Source organism: Lates calcarifer, linkage group LG16_LG22 (genome assembly GCF_001640805.2).
Source record: "Lates calcarifer isolate ASB-BC8 linkage group LG16_LG22, TLL_Latcal_v3, whole genome shotgun sequence".
Lineage (NCBI taxonomy): Eukaryota > Metazoa > Chordata > Actinopteri > Centropomidae > Lates > Lates calcarifer.
This window is the reverse complement of record NC_066848.1, coordinates 22,181,650-22,205,984: the sequence shown is the minus strand read 5'-3', so window position 1 is coordinate 22,205,984 and position 24,335 is coordinate 22,181,650. Positions and strand designations below refer to the sequence as shown.

Sequence of the window (24,335 nt, the reverse complement as noted above, 5' to 3'; positions counted from 1 at the left end):
AATATTCACTCCTTTCAAGCTTTGTTTTTGGAGAAATCTGTCTCTTTAGCTGCTAAATGCTCCACCATGTACAGCAGCTAGTCTCTGACTGTGTCTGTTTGCTGTTTGCTGTTGAGCAGGTAGTGGGTGGCGCTTTTTCTTGGAAAACATCTGCCTGCTGCTGCTGTAAACTAGGTTGACGAGAGCTTTGACACTGAACCGGAACAGTAACTACAAGTTTTTCCTTGCCACTGTCGCCTAGTGCTGCTCATGGTGGGATATGTTGGGTCTCTCTCTATAAAAAATCTAAAAGAGCACAGTCTAGACCTACTCTAAATGAAAAGTGGCATGAGATAACTTCTGTTTTGATTTGGCGCTATATAAATAAAATTATATTGAATAGAACTGAACAGTTAAAAGAGTCCATGGAACTGCAGAGTAGTTGATAATTGTCTGTTGGTTCATCACTACCAATGTCAATCATTTCCATTTAAATCATAGTTTTAACTTGCAGCATGCTGTACCTGTTCCTTCCAGAGTGATTGACTTAGACTGCATTTGTTCCCCCTGCCTGGATCTGTATGTACGCCTGGGGAAAAAAACAACAACAACAAAAAAATAAAAAATAAAAAAATACACACACACACGTGGATGAAATTGCATGCATACTGTACTAAAATAAAGTGAAACCAGAGGAAGAAACAATTAAAGATGTAAAACACTAGGCACCCTGGTGAACCAGTGGAGATGCCTATCATACAGCTATAATTTCTCTGAATCAGATCAGGGAAATTGAATTTTTAGTTAACTGACCAGTGTTGATCAGCTGCTGTGATAGAAACCTACCTGTCAGTGTGTGACTGTCTGACATACAGGCGGTTTGGACATGGTGGCTGTGGAGTGGCAAAACTAGATGGGAGGAGGGGCCTGGACCTGAGAGGAGAATCCTGGACTGAATCCTGAGGAAAGACCAGAACCACTATGACATATTGACATACCATGGGGAACTCAGAGACACCGACATGTACATTATTAATTTAAGACAAGAACAATCACAAATCACATTACATTGGTAATATTTTTATTTTAGACTGGTTGATTTTCTTTAAAAAAGACACTTAAATAGAAAAGGAGAATGTAAACTACATTATTACATCTCTAGACCATTTAAGACCTTCATTTTCAGGTTTTTTCAGGTTGTACAGAAACCATGTTGAATAACATGTTAAAAAATAATATTCTGTATTCAAGCTGTTTTTTCTTTTCTAAACCATTTTTAATTATTAACATTTCCTTTAATATTTTTGGGATTTCCTATAAAGCACTTTTAAAACCTTAAAACAAAACTTCAAAATCTTACATAATTGCGATGTGAAATATTTTTGGTTGTTTTAAAATGCCAATTCAATTATCACAACCATGCTAAAAACAATTAAAATGGTGTTGGATATCTAAAGATAACCCAAACCCTATTTTTGCATATAAAAACTACTGGATTTAAACATTATTGTGAGATTTATTCATTATTGGTATCATTATAATTATTTATATATTATCTTTTTATATTAGTAGTGGAATTATTTGTATTATATACACAAGTATATTTGTGTGTATGTAGTGTATCCTGGCTATAGACTCTATCCTGACCTGTGCAGTGGGAGTCTTAACATCTCCTGTCAGGGTGCAGTTGTCCATCTGTTCCTCCTATCTCTCTCTCCTTATCAGCTTTCTTCAGAGCAAACTCCACCTCAGACGCCAGCTGTTCATCTCCAGAGAAAAACTCCTTCACTTCATTACGGTAATCTTGCATTGTCACCTGATGGGAACAACAGCATCATGTCATACTTGAGTAGTGTCACACAGAGGCTGGGTGTCCTTACCTCAAGGCCATGCATAACTCTCTCCCTCTTTTTTATATATATATTTAGGGTACAGAGTTCCACAAGCAGGGTTAGAGTCTACTGTTGTAGCAGGGTGAAGGTCTGCTGTTGGAGTGGCCAGGTTAGGGTTAGGATCTACTACTGAAGTAATAGGATTCTGTTTCTGTTTCTTCTGGTGACGTATTTCATCACAGTGTACACCAGTTCCCCACTGATTAATCAAATGAATATGCAGGGGGCCTCCATATGTCCATGCTATGCTCTCACCTGGAGGTAGGCCATGAGGTCTCCGAGGACGGGAGAGCGTTTCTGCTCCAGCAGACTTTTCAGGCTGATGATGAGAGGAACTGTGTTCTCTATGAAGGCCTTCTTCTGGACCTGTGGATCAAAGCAGGAAACTAAAAGCAGCTCACCTGAAAGCTCTATGCAACTCTATGATGGCATTTAAGAGCAGCTTCTTTCTAGTAGGAAACTTACATCATTAAATATTGTACCTGTGTCCCAGTACTGACTCCACCCACTGACCTGCAGCGTGGGGCATTATGCATTACTTTGTAACACGTTACAGTACAGTGGTTACTTTTCTCAGTGATAAGCAGTATAAGGGAAAATTCAGTAATGTCATTACAGTCACTAATCCCATTAACACCAGTTACTTAGACATTTGGGGGTTGGCTTGTTCACTTTCTTACATGAGTTAGATGGAGCAGACTGATCTAGGACATGCTAATGTTAACTTAGCACAGGGGCATGAGCTGGGAAACAGTTAGCTGCAACCAAAATAAGAGAAAGGGACTCCTCGTAATTTCAAGTCATCTTATTTACTTGGTGTGTGCTCTTGGCTGGTTTGCTACTGTAATTTTAACCACAGGTATGCATACATTCTAGGGTAGCCAAGTTTTGTTTACAGTCAGAGGGTGTGAACTGCCTCCATGGTCAGTAAATCCCTCTAATTTGTTGCCTGGCTGCTTCATAAAATTCAATGTGTTATTGAATAAATTAATTAAATTAAATTAAAAATAATGTGACATGTGTGAGGAGCTGTGTTGATAGAGTGGGATAGAGCTGAGCTGAGAAACAAAAGTAAAGTACAAGTAAGTAAGAAAATACTTTCGCTAAATAAAGAAATGTAATATTTTTTTTGATGGCCAGTTAATTACGGTTGTAACTTAGCCAGCATTGCTTACTTGGGTCACCACCTTCTTCTGAGCGGCCTGCAGGACAGCCTTAGCCATGGTGGCCATGTTCTCCTCCTCTGGTTCCTCCCCTGATGTGACTCCTGCTAGAGCAGATATGGCCTGCAGCTTCATCTCCTTAAGACTCAAGATATTGAAGGTCTCTGATAAAATCTCAGCACCTTCTGCATCTAGAGACAGCTCTTCATCTACAAAGCATGCTGGGATAAGAACAGGTAAGAGATTATGAGTGATTTTTTTTTTCCAGTTATTACTAACCTAGGCCCAAATTGTTGCTTTCTAACAGTCCAGAATTCATAAATACAAGTCATCAGAGAAAGAGAAACATTTAACAAGTAGTTTCTAGATTTGGTTTTATTTCCCAATCCAAATACATGTTCACCTAAGACAGTCTGGCTGATCTTGTTGGAGATGTTGAAGCGCTGGGCGTCTGTGAAGTGCTCCAGCAGGAAGCGGTAGATCCGAAAACGCTTCTCACGGTGCTGAGCTCCTTTCAGGGAGAACCGGACCTTTTCACTGCAAACAGTTAAAAACATAAGTTAATGAATGAAGAAAAAAAAAATAATGAATTAACTTGACAAATAATCTTGCATGACTTGGAACACAATACATACTGTACTGTTTCAGTGTGCCATCTCTGAGAAATATCAAATAGATGGATAGATATGGAACCAAATGATAGACAAAGAAATAATATCCCCACATCTTCCTACCTCTCACTTTGAGGGAACCTGTTGTAGGACTTGTGTTTGCTGTAGGAGTTGAAGTAAAAGATGCACTCGATGAAGTGCTGGCTGAACATCTCTGGGTTCTTCTTCAGCAGGAGGTGGAGCAAGCAGTATTCACACAGACTGGCACAGGGAACAGGAAGCTTTCTTTATTAGATCCAAGCTCTAATGTGTTTGTTCATTTGTTCATGTGCAATGTCTAGGGAGACCAGAGCATGCACTCATATAGCTGGTAATACCCTATATGTGTAACGCATGCACTATACGCATGAGCTTTGTGAAGAACATTACAATGGTAATGCGAACATTTAGATATACAATATTGGCTTAGGTAGCTTGTACATGCTACCTTGACCCAAAAAATAAATGCACATATTCATTAACTATTATCAAGGTTACTCCAAATTAAAAATGTTCCATTGTGGTATTACAGCCGTTTGGTGTGACTATTTTTAAAGTTAATCCATTATGCAGCCCTGGTAGAGTTGGATACTAAAGATCAACAGGACCTTGCTGCTGATTCTCCAACTCTGCTAGCACTTTTGTGTATACAGGTATCTTATGCTCAACATAGTTTTATTAGATGATAATCAGATTAAAAAATAATTTATTATTATTTCTATCTATATGTGATTTACCTGGCGATGGCAGGAACTGGGTCAACCAGTGTCACCATGAAGCGAAAGAAGAGGGAGCCCTTCCATTTCACAAATTCCTCCTAGAAAAAAGAACAAAAATTACAAGAGATAGACATTACATACAAACCCTGCCCTGTTTCCCCAGAACAGCTTAATGGCACAAAGACGGAACTGCATAGACGATCACTCCACCAAGTCCAACAAGATTAAGTGATTAAAATAAAAATCAAAAAAAAAACCTTTTTGTTGTCTAATCGGTTATCTTGGATGATCAGTTGATTCTTAAACCATTTTCATTCATTTCATTTCATTTTCATTCTTAGTTAAACGGTTTAAGGAAAAGCTCACTGTCTATAGAGTTGATAGTAAAAATATTGTCTCATTGTGGTTTTTAATTGATGTCAAATCTCCAGTTCATTTAAGTTGAAGTTGGACAAATGCTAGGAAACTGAAAAAGCTTTGAATATATGAAACTGAATTTAGTTTTAAATGTCCTTATTGTTGATCAATTTGATGTTTTCTCACTTTTTCAAAGGTTTTGTTGGTTTTATATCAACATAGCTGGAGAAAGAAGAAACAACCTGGTTGTTATTTGAGAGAGCAGAAATAGGTTTAGAGATGTTGATATCACCCTGTTTCTTCTTTATCAGACTACAATAAATAATTTAAACAATCTTATTTCAATTTCAACCTGTAGTGTAAAATGAATAGAACAGTTCCCACTTGGAGCAGGTTGGTCAGCATGATGAGTGTCTGCTCCCTGATGACAGCTTCATTGTCTCGCAGACAGGCAGAGATATTAGGGATATAGTGATCCACGATGTTGGTGTATCGAACACACAGGTCACACATAATCACCACCACATTGTTTCGCACTGCAACGTCTGTGCCAATCTCCAGCTCCCTGGCAAACACCGGCAGGTACTTCTGGACTAGTTCCTCATGCTGTAGACACAGTTTACCTGAATCAAATGGATGCCAAAAGAGAAGAAACATTACATGTATGATGATATGGCAGGAATGCATGGAGGACAGTGTTTTCCAGACATTACTGAAAGAGACACAGAAACTATGAGAATACAGTTTACCTAAAGTGATAACTCCGTGGGCTCGGACTCTGGTAGGAAGAGAGTTTGCTTTGAACTGGGACAGAGGCAGTGAGGCTGGCAGCTCCTCCTGGCACTCTGTCAACAAACAACATAAAGTCCCTATGTATAGGTTTTGATATTTTTACTTTGGTTACTCCTAGAAGTAGTATCAGAAAAGACATTGTGGCACAGTGCTATGCATTCCTTCTAAGCAATATGCTTTTCAATATCAGGTACTTCTGTAGCATTGATGTAGAAAATGAGAAATTAGAACTAGGTCTGCTCAAAATGGAAGAAGTGTCTTTTTGTGTCACATATACTGGTAGCAGTGTATAAGGCAGCCAATTAGTAACAGTAAACGTACATAACTGTTAAATTAGGTCATTTAAAAAACATGGCTCTATGGGTGGTCTTGCCTGCCTTGCCAATCAAATTTTGTATATCCATCCTCCATACCTGCCACTTTGTCAGAATGTGTTGTGAGAACAGATTCCACCAGCAGCACTGTTCTTTTGCCAACCTTCTCAGGACAGTGGAGTGATGCCACACCCAGAATGTGGAGGTGTTTTACCTAAAAGAACATTTTCAGTTATATGAGAAGCACAGCTACACAGGCACTGACCTAGGATGGTGCAACATACTGGGTCTCTGATTTTGACAAATAAAAACAGTAATGTGAGAGAAGAGAACAGATAACAGAGGCTCCTGCCTCATATTTCAGATCATTATTATTAAGAGAACCACAGTCTGGTCTGCACAATACACATGAAGCTAAACATGAATAATTATGCTAAACCATATGGCTCACAAACACAAAAATATAAAAACTCAACATGACCTTTGCCATAGTTCACCTAGTTAAGTGCTTCCCATTAAGGTTGAGTCCTTACTGCAGCAGCCCGGATTCAAATCTAGCCCGGGCCGTTTGCTGAATGTCATCCACTATGACTAACCAAATAAGGCATAAATGTCTGAATGAATAAAAGATTAGATTTAAGTGTAAATTCTTCTCAATCAAGAGACCAGAATATGCTGTTCGAAGCTTTCTCATTATTAATCTTAGATTATGGTATAAATCATTAAAGTCAACTTAAACAGAGACCAAAATACTCATTTTAAGTAAGACTATCTTACATAACTGAGTTTTCAGTGCATGTAATTAATGCAACTTGTTTAAACTGGATTCCAACACCAGCAGATTTCTTTGTTCAATACAAGACAATTCGATTACATTTAGGAATATAATCAAGTAGTGCTGTTTTTGCATGGCTGCATGATAAAGAAAGTGTTGGGATAAGAAGGAAAAGCCAGTAAAGGGTTAATGTTTACCATAAGCTCCTCATTAATGTTCTGGGCTTCCTCTTCACTCAGGATGATGGCGGCTAAATAACTTTCACAGACCGACACCAGTTCACCACAGTGCTGGTTCAGAAAAGCCTGAAGAAAGCAAAAGAAATCCCATTTTGAGTCAGGTACAGCCCTACATTTTTCATTGGTTTCTTTTTACTAAAAGGTCAAAAAGTAATTTTCAAGCAACACAATGTAACTTTGCTGAGGAGCAGCTTTCTCTGCACCCATGAGCGGTGATTAATTCTGTTGGGCTCTGAGTCCGAGGAGTTAAGCAACTGATTTTTTTTCTGTACATGAATATCCCTTAATTGGAGCTCCATGGTCCCAACCACTAAACTGAAACAGGGCAGTCTGTTCCTCATGACCCCTGGCTTCCAGAACTGAATTCAAACTCCATTTCAAATTCTTGATGTTTTCCTTGCTAGATATCAGATATCTACATTATTATCTACAGGCATCAGGGTGCAGAGTAGGAATGAGAGAGGAGCCATTCTCCCCACTACAAGTCAGTGTACCATCAAAATGATTCTGAAGCTATTGCTGTGCCAGATAGGCTAATGACCACGTGAGGTTCCACTCCCATCACCCAAGAACAGAAACTGGAGGCACAGGTGCTTTAAATTGGACAGCTGTGAACTAGAAAAACAAGTCTGGTCTGATGAATAGCAGGCTCAGAATTTGGCTTCAACAGCATAAATCCATGAACCCAGCCTGCCTTGTGTCCCTAGTCCAGGCCGGTGTTGGTTGTGTAACTGTGTGGGGGATATTTTCTTGGCATACTTTGGGCTGTTAATACCAATCAATCATGGTTTGAATTACACAGACTTACACACAGTCTATGTATTGTTGCTGACCATGTTCATCGCTTTATGACCACAGTTTACCATCTTCTAATGGCTGCTTCCAGTGTGATAATGCTCCATGTCACAAAGCAAACTCAAACTGGTTTCATGCCTCCCCAGTTACCACATCTGAATGCAGTAGAACACCTTTACAATGTGGAGACTGGAAGCATGAATGTGAAGCTGACAAATCTGCAGCAATGATGTGATGCACTTATGTCAACATGAGGCGGAATCTCAAGGAAATGTTTCCATTATTTTGTGGAATCCATCCCAGGAAGGCTGTTTTGACAGCAAAGGGAGGCCTTACCCATTATTAGTATGGGGTTCCTAATCAAGTGTTTGTTGAGTGTAACTATTGCTTATACAAGGCTGTCCTGTGGAAGATTATTTTATAGTTAAAAACTCAGACTCATTGAGTAGGTGTGAGAGCTCACAGTAGATCAACATATGAATGCAATTCTCATCTACCACTACACACAGAGGCTTCATTTCAGTTTTAGCTGCTGGAAGATGTTGCTATGGGTGACTTACAGGCTAGCAAACTCCTGATTTTTGCATTAGCTGAGACAGCAAACATGATGACGTAGGTGAGGGGCTTGGTGGAACGTAACAGAGCAGACAGTGGGTGGAGCAGAGTGGTTTGCCTTCAAGTCTGATTTCCAGCACTTGCTTATTGTAGCTGATTTTGTATTTCTCATCTGCTTTAAAATCAACATTTCACACTCCTGCAAATAAACAACCAGCATCAGTTAACATGAGAAATTTTCATTTTGTTGCTGTCAGTATCACATCTTTATTAGAATTGTTCTCTGAAGTTTAAAGTTTGGCAGGGGGTTGTCTTTGGTTTACATTTTGCTCCACACAACATTTCTAATTATAAGACATTAGTGTATGGTGAGAAGGCAAGATCCCCAACCTGAGTCTGTTTGATGTCATCACTGCAGCCAAGTTGATAAAGAGTCTCTACAGCAGCACTGATCACCTCCAGAGACAGAGTAAAAGTCTTCAACCAAGACATAAGATCATCTACAGAGAGAAAGTTGACATATTATGATGGTTCCAGACTCTTACAGTGAATTCTCTCATTATCTCATACTAAAATCACTTACTAACTATCCTGTCTTTGGTGTCTTTGTTCAAATGTGCAGCAATGTCTCCTATCACACACAGGATGTGACAGCAGGTTGTCACACTTATGTCCTTCGAGCTAAGAGCAAAAATAAATAAATAATACATCTATGTAACGCTGGATTCTTGCTTGAAAATAAAACATGAACTCTGTGTGTCACACCTGATCATGCTGTCCCAGGCATCCAGGATCTTGCCATAGGGCAGTCTGGGAGATGAAGCAACAACCTTGGAAAGCAGCAGCCAGGCCCCAGCAGCATGATCTGCCTCAGTGTGTGAAATCAGGTTGGTGATGAACGTCGGCGTGAACTTGTTCTGTTTAGACCAGATGGTGAAAGCCCTGCTGAAATATCGGCTGAAGACCCAGGACAGAAACAAAATCAGAAATTCAATTAAAATATGACTTAAATATTGCTGAGTATTGTACCAGTTGTACCAGTCTTCAGCATTCATTGTGTTGAATATTTTCAGTCTAATTAGAAAAATGAATGTATTCAGTATCACACAATTTTTTCTGTATGACTTGTTCCTATTTTGTGTTTCATACAATGTAGCTGCTCTAACCTGAGGTTCTGGCTTTCATGACAGAGTAGGCCGAGCAGGTCCCAGGTCAGCTTCTGACTGGCATCTAGGTAGCAGTTGACTGAGTACAGCTTGACCTGGCTGAGCAGCACCTGGTCCAGAATCTCCAGGGCTTTGTCCTGCACTGAGCTCTCAGAATCCACCACAGCTGGTACCACACCCTGCAGCCATGCCTTTTGCACCACAGTGCACTCTGGTTTGGCCTAGTGATCAGAGCAAAAAATGTTTCTTTTGATAGCAAATAACTTTTCAAAATGTGAATTGCAAAATCTTCTCTGCATTTTTTGTCTCTGCAATGTTTGGACAAGGTATCTGCATGCAAATTGTTACTTTATGCAACAAAAAAAGAAATACACAATTTTACTATTTTTAGTAAATTTTTTTTAGCTATCTGACATTATTACTGTTTTACTGTCTCTCAGAGCTGCTGGTTGAGACTCACAACAAGCAACTCTCCCACACACTGCAAGGCTTTTTTCTTCACAGACACAGCCGGGTCTCTGCAACGCTCTGACAGCATAGCCAAGTTCTCCCAGCACACGGGGATCACATCATGTTTCAGAAGACCCACCAGAGCCTGGACAGCAGAGCACAGATATATGCATGTCTTGGTTTACAAAAAGCATACTGGAAAGAAGAAAGCCACTAAAGGGTGAAAACACATATACTGGTGACTGATTAGTCATTGCACTCATAATTATGATTGGATTTGAAACATGAAGCTGTCCGGTAAAGCTCAACTCCAGATACCTGCAGTGCAGATTTCCTCACGTTAGGCTTAGAGTCTTTTACACGCCGCAGGAGAAAAGCCATGTTGTCTTTTGCTGCATTGAAAATATATCATAACTCACATATTTACAGTTACACAGTTAAATACCAAATGTGTATAATAAAAAACATTTGAATACTACACTGAGCTTGGTTTGTCTCACCATCACAGCCAGAGCTGTCAGTGCTGCTAAACTCCACAGTCCTGAACGGCAGAGTGCGGTACGTTTTCTGAGTCTGCTGGGAACTTAAGCTTCCTGCAACACAAGTCACATCTATGAAAGTACTTCAAACAACATGCACTACAGTAATGTCTAAAAAAACATCTTCATGGGGAAACCTATTAGTAATTATTTGTTTGGCATTTCTAATTTTTATGTCAGTAGTGATAGCAGAGAGAGACAGAGAAGGCAGGGGAAAGAGAGGGGAGGGCATGCAGAAAAGGGTCCAGACTAGGTTTGAGCACAGGGCACCCCACTGTTATTAATATTTATCTTTCTCATTAACTAACAGCCTTCATAATTATACATGGTGATGGGACTGCATCACCCATTTGTAATGTAGTTATTACAGTTTCTTTTTTATATTGTATATGGTGTCACTGTAAACATCTTTTAATTATGTGATGCAACATTGTCATTACCAGTACGTCTTCTGACAAAGAGAACTAGATATAAAATATGACAAACATCTGGTGAGGTCAAAACCGGTCAGTGTTAACTAATACGTCCATCTAAATAAAGGCTTTTAATATAGCTTTCTGCTGAATGTGTTTTTTCATTTTTCATCTTATCTTCTTGATCTTGTGTGTGCTGTCACTCACAGAAGATTGCAGTTCAACCTGGTTGACCACAGCTTTTTGTTGAGTTGACATGTTCTCCTGTCTACGTGTTCTCTTACTCGCTTCTCCACAATCAAACATGCAGTTAATTGGTGACTCTAAATTGCATGGTGTGAATGTGAGGTGAATGTTATTGTCTATATGCGTGCCTGCAATGGACTGGTGATCTGTCCAGAATGCACCCTGACTCTCATCCAGTGTCGGCTGGGATTGGCTCCAGCCCCACTAGAACTACTGTACAAGTAACGCATTCAGAACTTGGCTTCTTAATTTTTCCTTTTATTGAAAATGAGTACACTTTAAATGTAACAAATAATCTCTCTCACTGAGCTCGTTGGGAGAGCTGTGTAATGAACGACAGTAACCACAATAGGTCAAAGTGGAAGCCAGAGGAAGTTGACTGTAAACTGTAATGGACAGTAAGTTTTGGAAATAATTTTACTGCTCATCTTCATTTTCTCTTATGAGACCAATGTCCAAGTCCATTGTTTTGTCTAACTGCTTGTGTTTCTTGAGCCGTCAGACTTTTTTTTAGTGATCTCACTATGCTGGTCTCAGATTTTAACTTGATGAGTATGAAGTGATTATAACACATCAGAATGATGGTCAGAGCTACAGAAATAAAACTGAAGTTGCAATAAGCCATAATTGTTCTTTGAAAGCAAGGTGAATGAATAAAGAGTATGAATGGATTAATTTTATTTTTCCCTGGCAGTTCTCCACCCAAACACAAACAACAAACTCTGTAATAAAGAAACAAAAGAATGTACCTTCTGTGATTTCTCCTTCCAGTGCTGACTGGGTTCCAGCTAAACAGAAGAGTAGACAGGTTTCTTTAGTGGAAATGTATCCAAAAAAGTTCATGATGAAAATACAGCAGCTTAATATATTATAAAAATATATATCTTAAAATATATTCTATAACAATTCAAAGCATTATGTGATGCATTGTCTACTGAAACAGGTTTCTTTAACATATAAAATCAGAAAAAATTTAGGAAAAAAGGCTAAACTTAGATATTTCTGCCAGTCAGGTCTTGTGTGTGTGTGTCTTATCTCACTGGCAGAAAAGAGGGTGTGGATGGCACGGGTGACGTTGAATGAAGGCAGCTCCAGACAATGGGCTAGACAGGCAAGGGCATGGCCTTGGACAGTGGGTGATTCATCCATCCGCCGAGCAAACAGCAGGTTCTGGATCAGGAACTTGTGCGGCAGGAAGCAGGCAAGCTCTGGGTCCTGACAGTCCTCTGGCCTCCTCTCTGGCTGCTCCAGCAGAATCATCACCACGTCCACAGAGAATAGCCGGCACACCATCTACAGAAATGAGCATGACAGACACTATACACTGGGATTCCACGGACAGAAGAAGATGAAGCCTGATATTTAAACTATAGCCACTGATATCTAACATTCATCAGGGAATATATACTGATCAGCCACAACATTAAAACTAACTTGTAAAATATTGTATAGGTCCCCCTTGTGCCACTAAAAGAGCTCTGACCCATCAGGAGCTGGACACAGGACCTCAGAGATAGTCCTATGGTGTCTTGCACTGGGATATTGGCAGTGGATCTCTTGGGTCCTGTGAGTTGCACAATGGGACCTCCAACGTCTGGCTTGTTCTGGTGCATCTCACAAATGCTCAATTAGATTGGGATATGTTGGATTTGGAGACCACGCCAATGCTGTGGGCTCTTTGTCGTGTTCCTTTAGCCATTTCTGAGCAGTTTTTATAGTGTGGCAGGTGCACTGTCCTGCTTGGGAAGGCTACTGCCATCAGGGAGCGCATTTACCATGGGGAGGTGTGCTTGATCTACAACAATGTTGGGTGGTACATGTAGCAGAAGATTGCATTGCATTGTAAAGAGATGATTAATGTTATTCACTTCACCTGTCAGTGGTTTTAATGTTGTGGGTAATCGGTGTAGAAAGCCCCCCCTATATGAATTAAACATTTTGTTCGTCCACATGCATTCCATATGCAGCTGCACTGGGGAAAAAAAGCTGAACTTCCTGTTATTTTTCTGTGTCACCCAGTTTTCCTATCCTTGAATGGCTTAATTTTCAAGTATTCCTGATTGATTTTTGGCTTTACTAATTTTCTTTGTCTTTACTGATTTTTGTCTTTACTTCTCCTGTGTTTGATGGCACACACATGAATGGTGTGGGATATTACAGATATCATATGTATTCCTTAGTTTAACTGAGAGGCAACCCTCCTTCCCCTCTGGGAATTTAGCTGCCAACCTTAATGATAAAACTCCAGGTTTGCCCTTTACTTTCCAGTTAGTAGTTTAATAATAATACCTGGACATAATATTAGTTTGTCTGATGGATCTTGGGGGTGAACTGAAATGTTAGAGATAAAGTAATGTGATGGCACCCATAGCTGAGATAGGACAACCCACACAGCTCAGTATTTTCAATGCCTTGTTATGTCCACTGCCCCTTCTGCCAGTTCACACAGCTGTGAAACTAGATAGCTTTAAGAACTCCCAAAACCCACATAAAAAACAATTCACATAAAGCTTTCAAGGTCAGAAGCAGAAAACACTTTGCTTTTCAATCATCAAATATTTGTGTCTGAATAATGTCAGAAATTACATAAAAATACATAAATACATCAATATGTAGCATCTGAAATGCATTCTCACTTAGAGAATTGACCACTGGGATGCATTACCTTTGAGTGTCTGGACAACTTAAACAGCCACTTGACGAAGCAGGCATAGTCTGTGCTTGTTATCTGAGATATCAGCATACCCACAGCCTGGGCCCCATGGCTTCGAAACTCGCTCTTCTCCACCATCTACACATAGCACAAACATTCTATCACAGCTATGCTAATTGCATCAGTAATAATGTAAAAGCATACTACTACTAGCAATAAGAACATCAGCTCAGGTGTGACTACCCTCATAGCTTTAAGGCAGAAACACCTGAACTGACTCTGAACTTTATACCAACAGTAGTCATGTTTATCTTCACAAGAAGCACATTATTGTGTGTCTGTTGGAAGATTCACCTGGAAGCAGATATGCTGCAGGAGGATATGCAGGAAAGGTAGTGCCAGCTCCTTCAGCTCATTAACAAGATGACTGTAAACACATAAATTATGTGCTAAGTAATATATGGTTACACATACCCCAAATAAACAACTAAGACATTCTGATGTGAAGCATTAGCTCCAACCTTTATACTCCATTCACTTCAGAAATAAAGGAACTATTAGGAGATGGTGTTGCTTGTACCATAATAATTTGCTTGAGTTTTATAATACAGGCAATATTTCTACAGATTTGTAACATTTGAATACTTTTTTCAGCATGTCTCAGATTTTTATGTGGGGGAGATTACCAAACAAAATGGATGGCCTGGTCGCGAGTGGAGAGGATAGCCTGGCTGGGTACGAGGAGGGACGGCTTCCTTCTGTTGCCTTTATTCATCATCAGAATCACATAGAGAAGTTGGTGGAAAATCCTCCGCAGGGACTGGAGAACAGACACGAGTTTAGATTAGCATTCCTGTCATGGAATTAAGAACAAATAACACTGTAGATATTACCAGCGCCTCATGTTTAACCCAAATAAGGTCACAGTATATTTTAATTTTGAAAATGTTTTGTGTATTTTAGACAATAGTTTTATGTATGTTTACTTCTAGAAGAGGTTAAACCCTCCAGTATTTCACATTACAAAGCAACAACTACAGAAACACCAGGAAAAAGAAATGTTATTTCCTGTCTTGTTAATCATGTCAGTTTATCCTGCAGCCCTTGTGGAACCTATCCATAACCCGAAACTTCTGCTGCCTCTCAGTACAGTGGAGGCAAAAGGACTTAGACAGATACTTAAGAAAAATGTAAGTGAGGCCTGTGGATTATCCATGGTAGTATTTGTGGACAGAGATGTACTGTACTGTAGTTTTTCAAATGTTTTTCCAATGCTTTAAGCATTGAAAACAGGCATATCTTAAAACCTGGGCAAAATAAAACTTTTGCATGGCCGTGCACAGTACCCATTTAGTATTTAAGTAGAAAAATAGGTTGAGCTTTTTCTTCACAATTTTAGTTTACATATCCTTAAAATCTGGCTTCTCTTCTTTATCATCAACATCGTATTTGTTACTTACGCATGGTTCGTTAAAATAGTTGTTAAAGCAAGAGGGATTTTTTTTCACAGATGGTACAATATAAGCAAAGTGTATTCTCAAAGCCATTAGAAGGAGACAACAGTGTTTTTAGCATAGAACCTTCTGCGTTTTACACTGATGCCACAGCTTGTATACTGAAGACAAAGAGGATGAAGGGAGAGTACATGTCAGCTATTGTTTAAAGTTAAACAGAACTAAATACAATATCCAAATATAGCTATATAAACAAACATCTTCACTTGACTAGTCGATGCCACTAGTTGGTGCCATTTTGTCACCTGACGCCCACCATAGACTCTCCAACATGCTTGGATAGGAAGGGGTGAAGTGACAAGTATTCAGTTGGTTGCAATCTGCATTCTCACTGCTAGATGCCACTAAATCTTACACAGTGATCCTCGCTACAAGCTATGCTGGTATGATCTATAATTACAGAATGTGCAAAGTGCCATCTGGTCCATGTCTTCGGGTGGCCTCTATGTGTCACTACAAAGAGTGAGAAGGTAGACTGATTCCAATGACACTGGTGCAGACAGAGAAACTGTTTCTAATTTCTGCAGCCTGAAGATGGTATTAAGTGAGAGTTTACGTATACCAAGGCAGTTTCTGCCAAGGCAGTTGAGGGCCAGTTCGGCGCCAGTGTCTGCTACACATGCCTGTAAGGCTGGACAATATGGCAAAAAATATGATTATGATTTTTTTTTTCCCCATATTGATTGATATTCATCACAGCAACCCTCTTTTTTCAACACCTGGGAGTTTGAAGAGTATCCCAATAATGAGCACAGCCTAAAGAAACCTGTGGGCACTAGGGGTGGGACGAGATCTCACAATATTAAAACATGACAATATTTCTCATCAGGTGAAAAGCTGTTTCATGAGACAGTATCCAGCTGCAACTAGCATTACCAACAAAATTTTGTTGCATTCCAGTTAGGGCTGCAGAATATATCAAACATTTATTGTTATCATGCACAACATGCATGATATGCATATCGCAAAAGACTGCTTGAACTGCAATAAATGGTATATTTCCATGTGCTATGCATTCACGCTCTACTTGTCAATACGTTTGGCCAGTTGGAGGTTAGCTGATTGAGGTGGAAGCACATGGACATTTAGGTAGTGAGCAGAGTTTATGCTAGACTTCTTTGACAGTCAATACATCCGTTAATATTCAGGAATTCCAGCCATGTAGAACCACCAGACAGATGTTTTAAAAAGTCTGCTTAGAAATGTCGGAGTAGTCCTAAATGTCAGTATGGGAGTCGAACCGAGTCACGTGATCAAACACTGAGTGAAACAGCAACAACTTTTGCATATGTGTAAAAAAGGGATGATACCATTATTTTTTAACTTGGTTAATGTTTTTGGTTGTAAATAAGTGATAGGGACAAAAGTGGTGAAGTACTGATCAACAGTGAACCCAGACACCGTCAATAGCTGCTGCAGCCAAAAACAGACACACTTGTGCGCATCAAAGTAAGTCCAAAATAAGTTATCCTTTCAGTCATCAACATATTTTATAAGTCACACAACAGATTATTAATTTGGCCGATTTTCCACCGGATATTTTGGCCAGAGATGTTTTCACCTGCCAGTCAACAACGCATGATAAGGGCCAAAAGCTGACATATGAATGTTAACGTGTTGTTTTGCTAACGAAGTGTCACAGCAAGATGCTCACAGTGTAGGAATGGCATGTTATCTTTTCTGATGGGTAAATTGATCAGGAGATCTGTCAGTCACACACATAATGCTGTTCAGTTTTTTTCTGTTAAAATATTGCTAAGTTGTAGGTATGTGCAAAATACCATGTAGACTGTTGTTATCAATGGTATTGGCCAACAATGGCAACTGATAAGTTTGAATTGGTTCACGGTCAAGGCTTAATTTTAATTTTTTTTTTTTTTACAAACAGATACATTTGAGTGGCTGTTTAAGAACATTCCGAAGTGTTTGCCTTACAATCTAATGTTAACAACAGAGGTGTTCTTTAGGTGCAGATTTGTTTGCATGTGTAAGAGCAAGAATATGGCTTTCCTGTGAGCTGCAAGTGATGTTTTCCTGACATTCCCGACTTGTTTTACTATTTCATAGGTGACATCACTCCCAGTCCTGAGTTCTGACCTCCGATGTAAATGGAACTCATCATTAGCACTGACGATGCCCTGTCACTGTAGTTGTATGGGAGGGACATTTTGAATACCCGGTATAAGACTTTAAGGGTGACAGAGTTACAAACAAGACACAAACAATATGTAAGCACTGCAAGAGAACAGTGCAGTACAGCCATGGCTAACACAAGCAGTATGCAAAGTCACCTATTCTTGAAAAAGAACATGACCATATCTTTGGCTAGGCTGTGTAGTCTCTTAGCTCTGTATCATGCTTGTCAGTCTCTGTTTCACAGTACTGAGTAGTACTTTGATTACTGTTTGCACTTAAAAATAAGACTAAGGTAAATGACTAAGAAAAATGTAGTTTTATTTATTTTTGTTATTTATACTGTTTTTATTTTTTATGTTCCATTTGTGGAAAGGAGTTCAATTAGAAGGTCACAGCTTCAGTTAGAAGTTATAAACTGTTTTGCATCTTTCCAATCATATATTTCATCATTGAAGTTTTCTTAAAAATACTGTTAAAAATTTGTCTCGTTCTCGTAAACCCAATATCTTGTATTGTCTCATCTCTTAAGTTGAGTGTATCGTCACAACCTTAATGGGCACATTAGTTCAATTTTTAGAAAATGATTTACTAACAGAAATAGAATGACAATTTGTTTTGTCTGTTTTATCTGTCTCAACTCTAAACATTAAAAAATAACTTCTGTGGTAACTAATGTAAGTAAAACAAAAACCTATGACTACTACAATCTCAAGTTTCTTTGACAGGGCCTTCTTTGTAGAGGTGCAAATTAGACTGTGATATCCACGCTTCTTTTCAAAACACTTTTCATATGGGACAATGGCCACAAAAGACAATAGATTTTTGTCTTGGTACAGCCCCGTTAGCCATGTTAGAACTTGGTCTGGACAGACAAACAGCCTGTATTTTAATACTGAATACTGGTCACGGGGATAAAGCCTTTTCAGGTGACTGAAAAGATTTGTTGTGTTTCCCATCTTTGTTGGTTCCAACCAGCAACATGTTTTGCAGACTGTCTTAATGGGCTACGTCACTTTTAAGGAAACCAAACCACTTCCATATAATCAATGTGGTGTGACTTTTCTTGTCAACAATTTATTGTTCAGATGATATTTTGAGTTTTTCACGCTCACTTTCATGCCCCTCACCAGTTCCACTCATGTTTCTCACTTGTCTATAGCTTTCTTTACCACTAGCAGGTCCAACAATGCTTTGCAACAGGAAATGAGTGTGTACTTTGACATGCAAGCCAAAAACTCCTACTGCCTATGGTGGCTCCCTTGTCTATGGAAAAGCAAACCGGTTCTTAGAGGGTTCAAGCTGAAATCTGAACTGGCACTAGCACCATCCCAGAAGGGCATCTAGGTTCACATTAGTGGAAACGGGCAACAACAGTAATCCAACAAGTCTCCATACTGTTAGGCCTATTGCGGACCATGCTTATCGGATCTTACTTCTCTCTGGTCTCCATGTTTTGGCAAGCAGAGCAGCTGCAGACCACAAAAAGCCATCTCAGGAACACTCCTCAGCTTATCAATATCTCTGAAAACAGAAATAACACAGTTGTCTTCTCATTCGTGTCCTGGATACATTCTTCAACATGAGAGCAAGACTAGAAAACTCACTGTATAGCAGAAAAGGTTAGCTCTCCAATCACTGGTTCAAAGTAAAGCAGCTTACTGAAGATCTGCAGAGAGAAAAAAGAAGGTTACCTGCTCAGTTTGTGATGAAGTGGACGTGATGGTGGAATCAGTAGTTACCTGTGTACAGTTACTGGCGCTCTGTGGTCTGTCTTTGAGTGCAAATGTCTGCAGGAATCTGAGAAGGCTTTTAACCAGGAGAACAACTGCATCTCTGATCTTCATCAAGTCCTGACCAGAGAAATGAAGCTCCTCCTCCTCATCCTCCTCTTCATCTGCTTCATCCACTTCCATCTGAGGATAATTACAACAGGCACAATCATTTCCAGACACTTATGGTCATTTTAATAATGCATTATTGCATTATTAGTACAATAAAGCTAACCAGATGTAGCTAATCAATCACAGTGATTTTTCTTAAAGTATCCTGAAAGATATATTATCATGCATATGCAAGTTCCAGTACAGGATGACCTGCTAGGTGACACTAGATGTAAAGTCAGTGTATATATTTATAACAAATGTTGCGTCCTCATATCTTGATGGAGAGTGCTTGAGTAATATCTGACATAGGAATGTACCTCAGGAGTGTCTTTCCGATGAGGTTTGGAGCGTTTGCCCTCCGCTTGAGAACTCTTCAGGCTGTCCTTCTTACGCTTCTTTCCAGAGTCATGAGGCCAGCAGTGAGAGGTCAAGTCAGAACATGTGTCCAACAAAACCTCATGGAAAACCTTGTTGGCAATGCTCCCTAGAAGACACACATACGGAAAGTCATCTATTGCACATCAGTTGCACACAAACACAAAACACAAAATACTCAACCATACATCACGGTCAACCTAATATGGAAACTATATAATACTATAATACTTTTTATTTAAATACATTTAAGAGGTGGACTGTGCAACAGCACCCAGCAAGCAAGCAGCCCAAACTTTATACATCATCAGAAGAGTCTTGTATCACCTTGTGGAACTAAACATAAGCAAAACAGTACTACAGAAAACCCCACACTTTGGCAGAAGGGTATAAATGGTAAGACTACAGTGAATACCATTCTCACTGGTTGTGTTGAGGTACTTTTGTGTGGATGGGAAGTATGTAAATACACTGCTCAAAAAAACTGAGGGAATCTGTAATCATCACAGTATAACACAAAGTCAGTTAAACTTCAGGGATACCATTCTGTCCATTTAGGAAGTACAAGTGTTTACCCTTGCTTTGGTGCAAATGAAAGTGAAAACAGGTGCAATGCAGAGGCTGTGAATTTCCCGTGCGGATTCTGTGAATTTCCCATGCAGATTAATTATATTAATATTAGTATTAATATTAAGTATTAACATGTGGTGGCCACAGACAGTTGCTCTCTCCTTATCCTTCCTGACTGATTCTCCTCTAGTTTTGTGTTCTGCTAGTGTCCATCACTACTGGTGGCATGAGGTGGTACCTGCAGCCCAATCAGGTGATACAGGTAGTCCAACTCCGTCATGATGGCACAACCACATGTGCAGTTGCAAGAAGGTTTGCTGTGTCTCCCAGCACAGTCTCAAGAGCATGGAGGGGATACCAGGAGACCGGCTGCTACACAAGGAGAGCTGGACAAGGCCATAGAAGGGCATCAACCCAGCAGCAGGACCAGTATCTGCTCCTTTATACAAGTAAGAGCAGGAGGTACCCTACCCCAGAGCCCTACAAAACTGATGCCCTGATCTAAGTCTGGGAGAACATCCCTGAGGACACCATCTGCCAACTCATCAGGAGCATGCCCAGACATTGTTGGGAGTGCATACAAGGATGGGGTGGACCATACACTCTACTGAGTCACATTATGAGTTGTTGTGATGAAATTCACACAAGTTGGATCAGCCTGTGATTTCAGTTTTTTACTTGGATTTTCAGTATGATTTTGAATCCAGCCCTCAGTGGGTTCTCAACAAATTATACAATGTACATCAGTAAAGACTTTCAATTTGAATAATTCTTTTATCAAAATCCTATGTGTGATTTAAGTGTTCCCTTAATTTTTTTGAGCAGTGTAGTTCATGAAGGGAACTGCTTGTAAACCTAAAGGTTCCCTGTGGAGTTTTTGAGTTATAGAACAGTTGAACTTTTCTGAACTGTTCTCTTGCATTGATGTACATGTGGCAGTAATGTGCCAAGAAACACAACTTTGTTCTGACAAAGGCAGGGAAGAAGAGGACTGTTGGTTGGTAAACATGGATATAAACAATGCTGGATTTAAAATACTTCAGATACAAATACAGGTATGAAATACTTTAGAATAAATCAGCTTCAGCATGTTTGGCAAAGCTCAAGGATAGACATAATGTGATTTGGGCACCTTTAACTTCAACAGCAAATACAGTTCAAAGCATATAACTGCAATAAACCAGGTTAAGACTGGTCTATCAAGACAAGCTCTATAGTATTTACTGTTTCGATAGTTGCAAACATACTCAGGTACCTGTATATTTCTCTGATTTTCTCACCTGGGATTCCCAGGAGCAGCATGTAGAGTGAGGCAGCATGCAGACTGTTCACTCTCTGCTGGACATTGGCTGCTTTGGCTTTTCCTGCCAGGACAAAGAAGGACAGCACGGCGACCAGAGACTTGACTGACACGCCATTCTCCCCCAGAATTGCCCAGATACTCTGCAATGCAACATGGAAGACACTCAGCGCTTACTGCTGCTACCAAACAGGAAAACAAGATACCCAGCAGACATATGATTTGCAACATCACAGCAAACAAAACAGTCAGACTGACTACCCTGCTTTCATAAGATTTTGCTCATTAATTTTTTATTGCATTGGGAAGAAAACAAATGCAAGGACAAGCTGTAAAGTGGGAAGTAAATCTAAAAAATGATGATTTGGAAAATGAGCAACAGAAATTTAAAATATATATATATATTTTCAAATTAACAGAGTAAAAAGATGCTAAACTGCCTGTATAGTCCTGTAAATAATACTTGTATTAGAGTTTCCTAGAATGGAGAACAGACCAGTTTTACCTGTGAAGCTCCACCACTGCCAGACTGCTGTTGGTCAGCTGCATGGACCAGTAAACACTGGTGCAGGTTTCTGAAGGCTTTGTCTCCACTCCCTGTCAGTTCTTCCTCTAGGGTGTTATCCAGTGGTTTTCTCTCTGTGAACTCTAAGTCCCAAACTGCATCCACCCAGGCTAGAAAATCACAGCAATTACACAACAAAATCAAATGGCGCACTTATTAACAACAATTTTATAGAAATGACCACCACCAGTGCAAAAGTATAACAAAATAACAGAACTAAATGTGGCTTATCAAATATTAGAGCTCTCTCATCAAAAGCTGTATTAGAAAACTTTGATCAAATCTGATTTGATATCAGATTATTATATTAAATTACTTTGTCTTACTGAAACCTGGAGTCTGTTAGCCTAAATGAATCCATTCCCCCCAGTCATATTAATACTAATATTCCTCAGGTGCAGCCATTTTTGACCCCAGTTAATTAATCAACCCTAAAGCTAAACCATTTGAAAGCCTTGTACTTGGTCTGGTGCATCCCAAGTGGAAAACACTACAGCCAATTCTATTTGTTATAGTGTAGCACACTCCTGGACCATACTCTGAATTTTTAAACTTAAACAATAAGTAAAGCACTCAACCACCATGGCATGCATGCATGCTCACCACGCAAGACTCCATTGCTGGAAAAAAGCATGTTGAAGCTTGTTTAAAGTTTGCTGCACAACATTTGGACAAGCCTGTGAAATACTGGGAGAATATAGTCTGGTCATATCAGACCAAAATTGAACTCTTTGGATGCCATAGCACACACCATGTTTGGAGGACAAATGGCACTGCACATCATCCCAAAAACACCATACCAACAGTGAATTTTGAATTGGAGGTTGCGAAACCTTCAGGATTTGAAGACTCTTAGTGTGGAAGAATGGGCCAAAATCACACCTGAGCAATGCATGCAACTAGTTTCTCCATACAGGAGGTGTCTTGAACCTGTCATTACCAACAAAGGTTTTTGTAAATTTCAGTAAGCGAGTTCAATGCTTTTTCCCTGTGTCATTCCATTTTATTACACAGAACTTAATTTCTGAACTTATTTGCTTTGGTTTCTTTGTATGTATGGATTACTTGGGTTGTTACCAACATCTGGTTAAAATTTAATGTCAATAGCATATTTAGAAATATATTTACTGAGAAAAATTGTGACGTGTTCAATACTTATTTTACCCGCTGTATCTCCTGGTGCAACTACTTTTCCATCCATCATATGTCCATCCATATGTGTTTATACCGTTTACCGCTTCTATTCGGCGTATATACGTGCAGCTGTTCCCGCGAGCCTAATGACTATATTGAGATGTAGCTGTTGGGGGAACCTTGCACCAACTCCCTTTATGAAATTCAATGTATGAAATTCATCGTTGTCTAGTTTCAGCGCTGTTGAGACGTGGTGAAGTTTAAACATGGCTATAACACCTTTACATGTAATTACAAACCTCCACTCTTCGATTCGACCAACAGATTACTAATGCAAAGGCTTACTTAACTAAAACTCACATTCCGTGAATCGGTTCGTTTGATTCTTCTGAATCACTGAAACACACCGTGATTACCCAGGCCGCATTACGTTACACAGCTCTTTGCTGAATTCGACTCTGGTTCCTAAAGAAAATGGTTAATGGTCTGACGTTTCGTTCTGATTGTGTTTTGATTCCGAACCAAGCGACACTGAATCACACATCTTCCAATATCTTGAAAGATATGCGAATGGAATTCAAAGTGCCGTTGTTCCTGTACAGCGGAGCTGGGCGCTTCACCCGGAATATTGCGACGTTAGCAGCCGGAGCGGCCAAAAATGTCCCAATTTGATCAATCCCGGTCTCTCCGTGCAGCAAAAAGGGATGCTTATTTAAAAAAAAACACACAAAACACACAATTTTACCTTCCGGGACGTCATGTAAGTGAAGAAACTGCAGTGCAGAAATCAGGTCCATCTTGTTTATGTTTTGAATCAGCCCGCCAGAAAATGCAGGCTTTCACACATGCGCAGTGAAAACGTCAGCGTTACTTAATAATCCGGATGCTGTCATGATTCCGATTCCTCAGGTTAATTCTTTCATTTTCTTTTCATTACCGCCATCTTCTGGTGTGGAGGATAGACTGTATAAGACATGCATTATATTGTCACAACAATGAAGATCTCTGGACCGTACCCAGCCCCAGTTAGACCTTGTGAATTTAATACTGCATTACCTTAGTCCTTGCTCATTTGTAATTTGGCTAATCAAAGAGATGAAGAGGCCTAAAAGGCTTTCAGGAACTTGTCTTAAATTGTAAATTATGGAAATCACATAAACC

The 24,335-nt window shown here is 39.6% G+C and overlaps 1 protein-coding gene across 1 annotated transcript; it reads right to left on the bottom strand.

Moving 5' to 3' along the window:
- Positions 1 to 531: 531 nt before the first annotated feature.
- On the bottom strand, positions 532 to 24,034 carry ncapd3 (non-SMC condensin II complex, subunit D3). Its single transcript, XM_018694088.2, has 31 exons — positions 23,920 to 24,034; positions 21,981 to 22,150; positions 21,456 to 21,618; positions 19,548 to 19,714; positions 19,087 to 19,260; positions 18,952 to 19,013; positions 18,781 to 18,868; positions 14,384 to 14,517; positions 14,052 to 14,124; positions 13,710 to 13,835; positions 12,085 to 12,337; positions 11,794 to 11,832; positions 10,347 to 10,439; positions 10,165 to 10,238; positions 9,857 to 9,991; positions 9,397 to 9,617; positions 8,996 to 9,187; positions 8,814 to 8,911; positions 8,621 to 8,730; positions 6,839 to 6,946; positions 5,966 to 6,080; positions 5,510 to 5,605; positions 5,145 to 5,383; positions 4,422 to 4,501; positions 3,769 to 3,906; positions 3,438 to 3,571; positions 3,047 to 3,255; positions 2,127 to 2,237; positions 1,627 to 1,795; positions 826 to 938; positions 532 to 568 (listed from the first exon to the last, which is right to left on the bottom strand). Exons 1-29 carry the CDS (start codon positions 23,969 to 23,971, stop codon positions 1,643 to 1,645), a joined length of 3,807 nt encoding a protein of 1,268 aa, XP_018549604.1. The 5' UTR covers positions 23,972 to 24,034; the 3' UTR covers positions 532 to 568; positions 826 to 938; positions 1,627 to 1,642.
- Positions 24,035 to 24,335: the final 301 nt, after the last annotated feature.